Here is a 14,447-nt window from a genome sequence, read left to right as displayed (position 1 = left end):
TTTTTTTTTTTTTTTTTTTTTTTTTTTGTATAATAAACTGAAGGATAAAGTTTTTGTAGTAAGCTAGAGAACGTTTTTCTTTTTTCTTTCAAAAAATTTGAAGTGAGAAAAGAAAAGTTTTATTGAATTTCTAGACAATTTATGTCAACACCATACGCTTTAGATAGAAGAATGGATAGACGGACGGACGGACGGACGGACGGACGGACGGACGATAAAGAAATTTAATATTTTTATATTGTGAAATGAAAAATGCAAATAAATTCTATTTTATATAGGATTTTAGGTTAAGTGAAGTGGTTTAATGTGCTCTATAAACTCTGCCTTGCAAACGATAGTGAAATTTTTCCCCCTATCAAAATTGTTTAAACCAAAATTTAGCCAAAATTTTTTGGGCTTTCAGTTAAATAATAAAAGCAAACATCTAACCAAGAACAAGTCAAACTAAAAATTGTTAAAATAGAAGAAAGAAAGAAATTCTTAACATATTTTTTAATTTTTTTTTTGTTAACCCTTATCAGCCCATACTTGACAATCGTTTGGCAAGTGTCAATAAGGTAACACCTATCATGCTGCCAATCAATGCCAAAATAAATTTTGCCCCCAAAGTTTAAGCAAAGTCATATAAAATGATAAAAAATCATCATTATCATCATCATCATCATCATCATTATTAGTATTAAATAACAATTTGACATGCAATGTGTGTGCAATAAGTGTTGCTTTTTCTTCTTCTTATTCCCTCCTTTTTCAAAAGTGTGCATTATTCACATAAGCAGAAAAAAAAAAAAAAAAAAAACAGGGAAAAAGCTTTTTATATAACAACCTATCAAGTAAAATGAGAAAAACATTTCGACTCATTTTGGGGCTGTAGAAAATGGATCATCATAATTGGATTAAATGAAGGAGAAATCATATCCACGTGGCTCGAGAAAATATTTAAACGAAAATCGAAAATTAAAAAATAGTTTGAAATGATCAATTAGTATCTTAACTTTAGAAGGCATTTCTGGCGATGAATAATAATTCGCAAATTTTACGCATCGCGAGAGTGCAACACTTTTGATCAACAAGTTCGTAGGCTAACATATACTGACGAATTTTATATAATTTTTAGATAGTACCAGTACTTGAGATGAAATTTCTCAAAATTGCGACCATTAATCATATGGAATTGTTAATAGTCATCCTACGAACTTATTGAATGACATGGTATGCATATATATGTAATGTATTTTGATCATTTTTTTTCACTGGAAAAAGACATTACCTTATCATTGGCGCCGATAGTTGTCGCTGATCAAAATACATGCAAGCATCTACTTAATAATTACAAATCTGGATACTTTAAGGGTGGAATTCGCGATCAGCAAATAAATATGAAACTCTTAGTTACTGACTTAGCAAATAGAAAAAGAGACTAGTTTTTCTTGAAGAGAGAGCAACTAATGTCAAATATGCTGTTCATTTCCTTCCATGTTAAATTAGTGCACGAGATGTAGAGGGACTCGATTACTCAGTACTTTCAAAAATAAATCGAACAAAAACTTTGGCTCCAGTTTATCTTCCAAGTACAGTTTCTTGTAGCGCAACGTTGCAGGAGATTTGCGGCATACCGTGTATGCTAAAAATACAAGCTTAGGAATAATAATAATAAGGCGGCTACAAAGAGCACGTGTAAGTCTTAAAAGGTTAACTGGAGAGAGACTAAATATATATCACTTGAGTCCGCTCCGAAAGTATTGACTAATGTTTTGGGTGCATTATCGTATCATTATTCGAAAGTTTTCAAATAAAAGTTTTGCAGACGATATGATCATGCGAGCGGTTAACGTGCCACTGTCCGATTGCCTTCGTAAAATTATAATTTCGAAAAAGGCAGCAAAGTATTAGCTGAAGCTATTAAAATATGGGGCGAAATTACGCCCACCTTAAACTACCTACAAAAAAATGTATGTATAACTAGACCGGCTCTTCTACAAGTGCTAAGGTTTGCTTTGAAGGCAATGGCAACAAATTTTGCAATACGAATGAGTTATACATTTATTAAACAATTTACGAAAGACATCGTATGTGAAAGATTTACTAAAAACGTTTGCATACTTTTGTAATTTCTTGCAAAAGAAATATTTCGTCTTTTTGCGCTCACAGTGAATTTTTTGACTTTGACTTCTTCTACCATTGCGAGATGCGATGTTCGACTTTCATGCGTCTCATATCAAACAAACAAACATAAGTCGATTACGTTCGCACCTTACGCTAATCAATTTATTTATTATGCGATTTGTGTTTTACACATTTTCGGGTTGTGCCAAGCAAATATTAAACTGTCTATAAAAACTGTGCGAGAAAAAAAAAAAAAAAAAATTAGAATTTGAAACAACAACAGTCGTGTTCACTTAAACTGTCATTTAGCTGTCCATCAATGCAATTTTCAATGTCAAGATTCGCTGTTGTAGCATTCGACTAACTGCACTGTATACTTTGCTTAAGTGCGTAATATTTCGTATGCAGTATACGCGACATTTCTCTACAAAATTTTAGTCGAATAAAAGCATTTCACAGTGTTCAAGTTAAAATATCTTAAAAAGGTTAAAATAAATCTATATATATATATATTTATATCAATCACCAAAAGATGAGCGTCATATTCAATTTTGTCAAAAAGTTCGCAACCCCCAGAAGAAAACTTCAGCAGCGACCGCAAAAATGAAGATATCGGCTCACAAATTTGCAAAAAAACTTTGAAAAGGATCTAAAGTTTTCGAAGAACACGCATGCAACGACTCCACTTCTATGCAACGAAAGACTGTAAGACTGCAAGCACGTTTGCTTTCTATGTTTTCTGCTTTTTACTCATCGAGTACATGCAGCATATACACCATATAAATTTACATTATTATTCTCAGCCACGCCCTTTTTTTTGGTTCTTTTTTTTCCAATTTTTCTTAGAATCACGGTACTGGTGGGTATTGAAGATTCGGCCAAGACTGAATATAATTCTCTTAGTTGTTATTATTATATTTCTCTTTTGGCAAACTACCAACCGAGATGACATTTTGGCTGACAACCGCAGAGCACACAGTAGTTGAATTGAAAGCAATTATTATGCAGAAAAATGAACTTAATGTTTCGTTTCATCATCAGTCTTATTTTGAATTGTATGCTTGAACCGACTCGCTATCCTTAAGATGAAGATCAAAAGGGAAGATAGAAAGCGAGAGAGAGAGAGAGAGAGAGATGTGTTTAACCTCTTCCTCCTCAATGTTCCGATTAGGATTAAATTGACAATTAAAATGTTATTTTGATTCGAAAGTGATCTACTGACTCTGAGCGAACTTAAAAGAAGATACCGTTAAATGAAAAGCACTGTTATCTCTCTTATGCGAGAGCATTTACTGCGTAGCATATGTAAATGCGTAGGAACTGCAAGCACGTTTTAAGTGTAATTGCATTTAAATTCAAATAATCAAATACGTAATAATCGTTTATAATAAGTTGAACTTTTTTTATGAATTTTTTTTTTTTTTTTTTTTTGGTATTTTTGTTATATATTTTTTTAGTTATTGTTAGATCAATAAGTTTGCCTAGTTGTTAATCAATAGGAGAAAAGAAAACGAAAACTTATAGGCGCGCTACATATTTTTAGTATCTTTAGCTTTAGAGAAAGGAGAGAAGAGAAAGTAATGTATTTTGAAAGTGTATTTCTAAAAGAGTTATTATATAAAGCAGAAATCAGTCTTCAATTAACAAACAACAAGTAATCAAACAGATTTCTCTTTCAATTTGATTTTTAAGCTTTATCGAGAAATTGTTTCTTTTTTCTTTTTATTTTTTTATTTTTTTGCAATTTTTTCTTTTTAATAAGAAAGTCATGATTTAATATTATATAATATTCCTTGCTCCCTACAGGTCATCGGCTTACTTGGCAAGCTTATCATCGTTTAGCAGATATTCATGATTTCTTTGATTATTTGGCTAAAACCTATCCTGACATTTGCTCCGTTGAAATCATTGGTTACTCTTTACAGAAGCGACCTTTAAAGATTTTAAAGTAAGTTATTTCTCCCCTTTAAGGATCACGTTTAAACAGCAATTTTTTCAAGTATTTAACATATTTCCCCCTCCCCGCAAAGGATATCAAATGGCCAAGCGAGTAATCCTAGCATATGGATAGATGGTGGTATGCATGCTCGCGAATGGATAAGCCCGGCTGCCGTTACCTATATAGCTAATCAAATTGTCGAAGGTTGGGATGATTTGCCGGCATATATGCGTCAAATGAATTGGTATATACATGCGGTAGCCAATCCGGACGGTTATGAATATTCGCATACAACGGATCGTTTATGGCGCAAAAATATGCGTTCGCATGGTCGGCAATGTCCTGGCGTCGATTTAAATCGTAATTTCGGCTATAAATGGGGTGGTCGAGGCACCTCGGCTAATCCATGCTCGCAAACTTATCGCGGAACTAAAGCCTTCTCTGAACCCGAAGCCTTTTATATATCGAAATTTATTAGTAGCTTTCCAAAAGAAACATTTAAAGCCTATCTATCGTTTCATTGCTATGGCCAGTATATATTGTATCCATGGGGCTATGATTATTTGGACACTTCGGATATGGCCGATTTAGATTTGGTTGCTCGTCAAGCCGGAACGGTAAAATGATAATTTTTTATATTGAAAATAGCTTCAGCATTATTAAAAATATTATATATCGTTATCGCCATTTAGAGTATAGCTAAAAGTTCGGGTGTCAAGTACACTGTAGGCGCCTCGGCGAATACTTTATATCCAGCTGCTGGCGGCTCTGATGATTGGGCTAAGGGTATAGCGGAAATTAAATATGCGTATACCATTGAAATGGGCGATACCGGACGATATGGTTTCATATTGCCAGCATGTTACATTGAAAGTAATGGCAAAGATGCTTACACGGTCGTGGATACTATAACGCGTGCCATAACAATGGGCAAGAATAGTCGGCGTCGGCGTAAATTGAAATTTCGAAGTGGTTAAACGCCTGACGCCTGACGCCTGTTCGCGAAATTGTTGAAAAGTTTTTCTTAACTCGGATTATACAAAGTATAATCGCTTATATAACTTTTAGAGAAATTATTTATTCGTATTTATAATTAGTTAATTTATTTTTGAATATATTTACTTATTTATTTATTTATTTATTTATTTATTTCTTTAAAATACAATTTTTTTTTTTTTGAACTAAGAATAAAACGTTTAAAAACCATCTTTATTTTCAATATTTCTTTAACGCATATATCTTTTTTCTTAAAATGCTGTCGCCTTAACGATCTAATAATATTTCTGCATATGTAATATAATTTCACTGTTTACTTAATGTTATTACATCGTGCACATTTGAATTTCCACATAATATAAAAAATAAAGCTCTTGCTCTAAATGTAAATTCTTGAACGTTTGCTTTATGCTCTACATATTTCATGAAGATTACACAGCCACCAACAGTGGTCTCTTAAATTGCAATTCTGTGTTAAATACTTTAGAGTTTACTCTGAATGAATGTAACAAAAGTTATAATGAATTTAACACAAACATAATTTATTGTTGTTGTTGTTTTTTTTTTATAATGCATTGAGCATAAACTTAAACTCTCTTTGTACATCAGATACCGTTGGTAACGCGTTAGGTTCTTTATAAGAGAGATCATTTGGTATCAAATGTCGAAGTTATGCAGTGAATGGGTCCAAAAAATTTGCCACTTTTAGTAGCTTCAAAAATCATTTGCTGTACTGTAGTGAGATATGCTTTCTTATTATTTGAAGATTTTTATATGTGTCTGTTTGGCAATCATCCTGGCCACTTTGTGACCGCTATAGGGTATTCCTCTCTTCAGGATTTAAGTTGACAAAATTTAGAAAAAAAAAAAAATTGTCTGTGGTGATAACCGAATCTTTTACACCAATTGCTTATCCCAAAAAAAAAAAAAAAAAAAAAAAAAAAAAAAATTAAAAGAACTAAATTTTCATTCTCTATAATAGGGAGTGGGCGCGGTTGATATTTTCTATTTTCAAAATAAAAGTTTTTACCTTTGCATCTGTTGTAGCTTACAGGTAACAAGGGAAACTTTTTGCTTTTCAAAAAAATTTTCTCAGTTCATGTTGCATTGTGGGCGTGTTCTTTGGCCAAATTAGCCTATATTCAAGACTAATCTTCTTGAACGAATCTCTAATGATTTTGCTTAAGTTCGTCTTTAACGTGAGCCCTAATTTTTGAGACAAGACCAGTATCTACCACAGACAGACATGGTTGCATGGATTCACAGTTTAATCCTCTATCAAGACTCCATAAAACTTCATAGCGTCTTTGGGGTATCCTTTATATTCTTACTCCTTGGTGACGACGTGTATAAAGAAACGGACCTTTACTTCGAAGTTCTTCGAGTGGGCACAAATTTGGTTCGATTTGACCCTATACTAGTAACTGCAACTTGTTGACTAATATGATCAACTGTTATAACACTAGAGTTGGGAACATATGACTGAAGAATGACTTTTGGTAAACACAGTGCAGGTAAGTTTGATTAGTTAGTAGATCAGATCAACGAGATGAATGATTCATAATTAAATTCATATTAGTTTCTCTTAAAATTTTACGACAAATAGACTCATCACAGTAGATTAAAAGTTATTTCTTACGGCCATCGACCTGTAGAGAAAGGGAACCTTATCCTTTTTCATAGTTCTAATTCTCTTTCGAGGATATTTTCTATAGATTTGTAGAAAGGAAAATACAATTTCAAGACTTTTTACTGGCCGTAAGTGTAAACAGTAAAACGCTGTCGAATTACACGATGAATTGATGCTCTATCAGGTTCACATACATATATACGTAATTTTCTATTTTTCACTTCGGTGTTGTTCTTGTAGTTGTAACAGTCTGAGTGTGAGTCGGAATGTCAGTGGCCCATAAATTTAGAAGCCCTCCGAGCCGGCTCAGCAAGAGCACGTACATCGGTCACATATGCCTCCAATTCGGCTAAAGCGGTACTTTCAAATATTAATGCAGTTAATAGTTTTCTATAGACAGGCAGGGGAGATATAGACAACTACGTTACATTAAAAAAAAAAAAAAAAAAAAAAACCATATCCTTCTTTAAGAAGTGTTCCTGCAATGAATCAGTTTGAATTCATTTTGCGTTGAAAACAATTCATTCAAGCCCACTATACACTCTAAGCCAAAAAGAAGGATAATGACACGAAAGCAACTAAATATCGACAATTGAATTTTTGTATGTTTGTGCATATTGAAAGAAAATCTTTCATTTCCCTTTAAATGGAATTTAATAGGATGCGAGAATAGGGCAAAATTTGACATACAAAAATACCATATATATATTAAAAGCAGTATACGCCTGCATGGGTTTTTTTCAATTTGAGTTCGAATGACTTAGCTTGAGTTTTGAATAATATAAGATATACGTATGTATATAATACGAATATTTGTATGAAAATACATTCAATTTTCTTTTATTAAGAAAATATAATGTTTAACCTTGAAATTTTCTTTTAGTTACTGCCTTGAAACATTTTAATAAATGATTTGCTCTTAAAAGAATTCATTTAGTAAATTTAATTTCAATAATAATGTCGTGAGTAGATTGTCGAAAAGTGTACGAGAACAATGCTAAGTATATAAATGTATATATAAAAGAAAATGCATCCTTTAAAGAGACTCTTCTGTATAGTAAGTCAGTAAGTAAGTAAGTAAAGCAGCAAACTTTTGCTTATACTTTACATTACGAACATATTACATTAAGTAGAAATGTTTAGAAAATTGAGATAACTCAAATGAAAGAAACTATAAAGTATTCTAATTAGTTTAACAGGCATTAATAAGAGATATTTGAGTTTTCTCTGAATTCTGACTGCACCAGGGGCATTATAAGAACTTGAGAAGGACTTAATGATATTGTCGATAAATGAGAAATCAGAAATTCTTCCTTAAAAATATTTCCACTACCTTTAGTTGTTATGTAAGCTTTTACCGGAATCACAACGGTTTTCCCGACTTGTCCGACGAGCTTAACCTCAAAGATATATTTACGTATCGACGTCCACACAATTTTGCAGCATTCGTGAATAATTTCTATAACAGCCATGTCTTAGAAAATAACTAAATCGATTAAGAACCTCACAATTATAAAGAATTTGTTTTCTAAAGTGATGAGGTAAATATTAAGTGAAATAGTATGAGAGCGCTAGCTACACATTTTCCAAAGTTGTCTGAGTATTTGTTGTGCGACAAGCGGCAGTTGAGTAATTCCAACGCGGCGCGAACCGGTTTTACAACGTGGATGGATGGACAGACGACTTGTAAATCCCACCACATTCTTTGGTTCGGAGCACCTTACTGTGTCTGGCATTATGATATGCTTGCCAAACATCTGATGGCTGATTCTGCGGATAGCGGTGCATTCACATAGGATGTGGTGTGGGACGTGTCAATCGTTCCTTCGCTGTAAACCGTTATCAGAGGTAATCACGATTTTCAGGTGATGCCAGAGGCAGTTATAACCCTCGCAGAAACCCTTGGCAAAATATAAGGCGCTTCTCCTTTGTTCTACTCTATGCTCTCAACTAAAATATATCAATGTACCTTTAATGACACGACCTTTGGATAGATATAAAATCAAGTATGATTCGAAAGCTATCAACGCTTGCCAGGAAATTAAAAGTATGGAACGAAGTTCTTCAGTTGGAACAGGGACAATGTAAAACTTGCGATTCGGCTTTGCATGAGCCACACACAGCCAATTGAAAGTGTCTCACGCGAATGCCCTCAGTGTTGCTATTCTTATGTTTTTTAATAATTATAGATAAACTTTTCGAATATTATTATCTTAACACTCCTTTCGTCATGAAAAGGGGTTTGAAAATACAGTTTTTTAAGACTGTTGCAGTGGTCTTATTCTTTAATACGATTCCAAGAATCAAAACAAATTTCAGAAACCGTGACGAGGAGAGCACCCGGTAAAAATAAGGAAGTTATATTCAGCTTATTTGAAATGTTTTAATATTCGTCACATGAACTTGTGTCCGTGTGATAGATAAGTAGAATGCAGACCCCTCCAGTCGATATATGAATCGTGTATCGTTGCATACATAACGTATATTATCTATCTTTCAAATTATATTTTTAAACCTATTGGCAACAACTTGTAATCGTGACACCGATGAGTTGAACAGACAGACGGACAACGGAACATTGCTTTCTTGCACGCTGGGGGATCTCCGATGCAGATTTTTGTAAGCTTCGCATATATTTGGCATATCCAATATAACCTCTATAATGATGGGTAAGGAATTTAACACAAGTCGTGAAACATCTTTATAGAGAATTGTAACGGATAGTTCATTATCAATTGAATTTAATGAAAATATGTTAAAAATAGTCAGGTCTGAACCCGTCTATTCGATATTATCTCCTCCTCCGCTTGTTACAACTGATCACTAACATTATTAAATTTCCTTAAAGCACAAATCACTTCTACGAAGAGGAATGACTTTGTTACTCAGAAAATGAATGACTAGCGGCCCGCAATACTTTAAATAATGTACACTTTCATATTGTTGTAAGCTAATTGTTCTTCCAAAAAAAAAAAAAAAAAAAAAAAAAAAATATATATATATATATATATATATGGAAATTAATTTGATACTTGAAAGTCTTTCATACTCGCACTTCAAATATTATTAGTTGCTTTCAAGAGTCCTTGTGATATTCTTCTCATAAACATTATTGATGAAAGCATTCTTTGCTTGCCATTCGTTGCGCCTTAAATACGCTTGATTAGGTACGACGAGAGTAAGCAATCTACTCTTATATCCATCAACGACGGATGGGGGGGGGTATATTCACTTTGTCAAAAGGTTTGCAACGACCGGAAAAAAGGTCATCGGTAATCACTTGCAGAGTATACATATTCTTCATCGGCATCAAATTCTAAATCGGTTTAACCATGTCCGTCCGTCCGTTCGTCCATCCATCTATGTATTGCATGTTGTAAACTTTCTCCAGAACCACATATACTGAAGACAACTCTGTTTTTCAAAAGAAATAAAAAAGTTGGTTTTTTGATCATTACTACTCATCACCTAAAGCAGCTGAACGTACAAAATTTTGAACGCATATTCTATGGAAGATGCTGTAGTAGGGAAAAAATTGACCACTCCTTAATTCTTTTCTCAATACATTTGTAACGCCCAGAAGGAAGCTTCATAAAACCCCATCTATCCGTCTATCCATCTGTCCGCCTGCACAACTGTATAGTATCTGTGGTGCACATACTCCCGTAAGTTTTGTGACCTAAACTTTTCAAAGGACACTTGTTCAATTTCTTATTTGGTGTTATTAGTAATATGGGCGTACCGTACTCAATCAGAGACAATGCTCATTTATAGATAATTCATCAGTGATTTTCAAGTGCATTAGTAATTCTTTTCACTACACGCTCACGAGCGATTCTTAAAAATTCTTTATCATATTCACTCACTAATATACTATTGTATGGCAATCGAAGCGTTCTTTCACGTCTCCTGGCTATTATTTGTAGGCAATTTAAAGCAAATCCTAAGGCAATATCATGCATAAGAACACATATGCACCTATCATAAAATAATTTATTCGAAAAATATCATCATTTTAAAATGTGTTTCAAAAAAAAAAAACAAAAAAAATACCAAAACATTTAATTAAAAAACTAATTCCTTTTAAATTTCTATTTAATCAAATGCAATTAACATTAATTTCATATTAAACCTTTTAACACATTGTCACGCGTCAACTTCTTCTCCCTTGATTACCTACCTTGGTCTATGAAAGACGCTTTCGCATAAACATCCCATTAACATGATATCCATTAAATTGTTAATTTATTTTTATCTCTATGAAGACTTCTTACACCTACCTTTTCATTCTATTTATAATATATTTGAAATTTTATGAGCATAATGTTATCAATTAAAAAGATTTTGATTGAATGCATATATTTAAGAAGTTTTATTCTTTATATATGATAAACGTTTACAGTTATCGTTGCTTTTTATTTTAATGAAAATATTTTCTTTATTTGAATTAATTAACTTTTTATTCATATTCAATTTGTTAAGATTTGCTTAGTAGACATTGGAGGAGAAAGTTTCTTTTATAGAAAACAATTAACATGAGGCTGATTAGAAGAGGAATATGCTCGCAGCCACAAAAATTTAGATAATAATTAAGCAAAACATGTACATTCTTAACGAAAATGGACCAAATGCAAGTATGAAAAAAAGGAATGTGAGCGTGAGGTCCGAAAAGGTGCGGAAACTACAACTCGCAATCCATTGCTAATATTGATAGGAAAGCTTGTAAAAACATACGTGAGTATCTTGCCTGAGTGACTGGATAGGCAAAGAATCTCGACTAACAACTCAAAGGTCGTAAGTTCAAATCGCAAGTGCGATAGAGTTTTCCTTGATTGTAGCTATAGTGACCGCTATAGTGAGCTATAGTGAACGCTTATCGATTGAGCATACATCCCCTAGGTTTCGGCGGCACTTTTTCTTTCCTCTATTCACCCTATTAGACGAATGGAAGACATCCCCTGAGTGACCGCTCATATTAAAAAAAAAAAAAAAAAAAAAAAAAATTTAGAGAGTTAATAAAGGAAAATCTCACACTGGTATATATCTATAAGGATATGTCCTCAATAAGAAGCAACTACGACATTCAAAAGCTTAAACCACTTAGCCTAATACAATTATTTATTTATCTTCTTGATAATACATCAAAAAAATGTACTTTATTTTCATGTAAAAGCATACATTTCATGACAGTTTTGGTGATAACCCGAATTCATCAATTATGTCTTATTTTCGATAACTGGGCGTTTCAATGACCAAATTAAGTAAAAGTGAATATTTCCGATATTTGATTTCAACAAAATTATGGAAAATTTCATAATATCGATGAACGCATTTTATTAAGAACAAGTATATTCGAGCTGCAAAGACCCTACTCCACTTTGCCAAGAACAATTTCGATATCGTTAAATCGTTATTTGTCAAAACACCGACGCAACAACACTCACAATAATAACAAGTAACAAAGTTAAATTCGGCGGAAGCCGCATCTCGCATACCCACCACTATGCCTTACGCCTTCTACTCATCAAGTTCTTTTATTTGATACCCATATCGTTGGTATTATTAAGAGAAAAATTAATCCACCAGGGTGCGGCGGTGTCTACCATATTCACTTTAAAATTAACCCATTTTTAAGCAGATAAGATACCTTGTACAAAATAGTTTTAAACATTTTATCTTGTTTCCCTTATGACAAATAAGCATAAAACCTCAGAAAAGTCACCTCAATAATTAAATTTAATCATTTGTAAGTATGTGTGAGCATGGCCGATTTTTTCCATTTTTGCACGTAAAGAGTAAAGGGTTTCGTAAAATAATGTGGAAAATTTCCGCATTTTAAGTTTTCTAATTTCTGAGTAAAGGGCACAAAACCCACAAACTTTTGTTAAGAAAAATGGAGTGACGTTCATTGCTGGCTTCTGCTCTCACCAATTTAGCCCACTTTCAAGATCAACCAGCGTGCAAAAACTTCCAATGTTTCTGTCAAATTCGCAGTTATCTTCATTTTTTCCAACCAAGAGAGTGCCAACAACAAACACCACAAAGACGGACGGACGGACATGGCTAAAACAATTCAAAATTTCTCGCTGATCAAGAACATATATAATTTATAGGTTCATTCAAGTTTGCTTTTCGGTATTACAAACATTTTGGGAAAAAACAAAATGAGAATATCCCCCCATCTTACAATAAAATATGTAAAAATATTCCGAAACGAAGACGTAATTGGCTGCAATTTACTTTTAGTAAGAAACTCGAACTTTCTCTGCAAGCGTTTATTAATTGATTTTAGGTCTGTCAGCATTTTGCAAGCCTACCAACGTTTTTAACATTCTATATGTATCTTGACAGGGTTACCATCAACCTGAAAATTACTATTAATCCCCACACAAGCATTCATTCATTCATTTTCATGGCAGTAAACCAACTATTTTATATTATTTTCATGTAAATGCATAAGTTTCATGAAAGCGCTCATATTAGAGGAGGCCGCAACGTCAGATTTTATCGCTATAGGCGAGCTTGTTCCTTACAAGAATCCCTATGAATGGAGGGATCTAAAAATTAGACGTACACGATCTAAACTTCCTACGGTTAATTTTCACGCCAAATTCCTGCTAGGAACAAATTTTCATCATAAAATTTAAAAAAAAATAAAGATTTTTGCCAGAGAACTTACTTACTATTTATATGCGGTGATATCAAAAAAAAAAAAAAAAAACCTATTACATCCCTCAATATGTCTTCGGTCTGACATATACATAGCAACATTGTTGACAGACCCATACGATTGCTGGATAGTGTCAAGCTTTAAAAGATAGGCGTTCAAATTTTATGACATTACGATTATTAATTTATAAGCTACAGTTGGTTTCGCCGATTGTTGTCCACTCGTTTAATTGCCGATTTCATTTGCGAGTATATTGATGAGCCCATATTTCATTCATTGTCACATACCGCATGAAAAAATCCGTTTTTAGTTTGCCTAAACAGAATCACGCACATATAGTTATGGACAGTAAGCAAACACGATACCGCCATCGAACAATGCTTCCGCAAAATAGGAAAGACACTGTCTCCTCCTTTTCGATCTTCCAGAACTAGTTTGTGGACTTTTGTTATACGCCGAACTGCTCCGGTGAAAGCGGCCGCCATGATCAGTATTCATATGACTATGTTTAGCAAATCACCCGATCGACAAGCGTTGCCATAACATCGTTCAAGTCAACGCCGATTTTGAACATATTTTTTCTCATCAAAAATCAACGTGTACCGAAGCACAGATTTCTGATTTTTCGAATACTGTATTGAGTAATATGTTAGATGATCGACATATCCTACAGTTAATTTCTATATCAAATTTCGCTATGAAATATCGAAAATTAAACGGTTTTGATACATAGGGATTTATTTTACATAAAAACCTTTCTATGCGGTGGTGGCAAGAACATTGACTTACATGGTCCAAATTCGATAAGATTAATTTCTATATCACATTACTAATATGGACTGATTTTTACTATGAAATATTGTGAATTGGACTTTTCTTGTCAAAAAAATGCCCCCCATCCGACTCAAATGCCTCACATCAGTTTAGAATACCATTGCTTGAGATTTTTTATCGAGGGATTTTTAAAATATTTGTTTTCTCTAATATAAGGTTTTATATGAGAAGTGATTAAAAATCCATTTTCAGAATCCATCAGCATAATAAACGATATGTCTATCTAAAGCTCTTCCGAGTGTTACATATATCCGCAACAAGTCAATATGCCC

General features: G+C 33.2%; 2 protein-coding genes across 2 annotated transcripts in view; one reads left to right on the top strand and one right to left on the bottom strand.

The window, feature by feature from the left end:
- LOC119631615 overlaps nt 1-5,128 on the top strand; it is a 13,309-nt gene extending 8,181 nt beyond the window's left edge. The window contains exons 3-5 of the mRNA XM_038023996.1: nt 3,913-4,054; nt 4,137-4,662; nt 4,738-5,128. Coding sequence (XP_037879924.1) covers nt 3,913-4,054; nt 4,137-4,662; nt 4,738-5,022 — 953 coding nt within the window. The 3' untranslated portion in view covers nt 5,023-5,128. The remainder of the gene's footprint in view (nt 1-3,912; nt 4,055-4,136; nt 4,663-4,737) is intronic.
- LOC119631622 overlaps nt 1-14,447 on the bottom strand; it is a 46,661-nt gene that overhangs the window by 20,526 nt on the left and 11,688 nt on the right. The window lies entirely within an intron of this gene.

This window comes from Glossina fuscipes, unplaced genomic scaffold (genome assembly GCF_014805625.2).
Source record: "Glossina fuscipes isolate IAEA_lab_2018 unplaced genomic scaffold, Yale_Gfus_2 0, whole genome shotgun sequence".
Classification (NCBI taxonomy): domain Eukaryota; kingdom Metazoa; phylum Arthropoda; class Insecta; order Diptera; family Glossinidae; genus Glossina; species Glossina fuscipes.
Note: the sequence above shows the minus strand (reverse complement) of the source record. Positions and strands in the feature narration are given on the sequence as shown.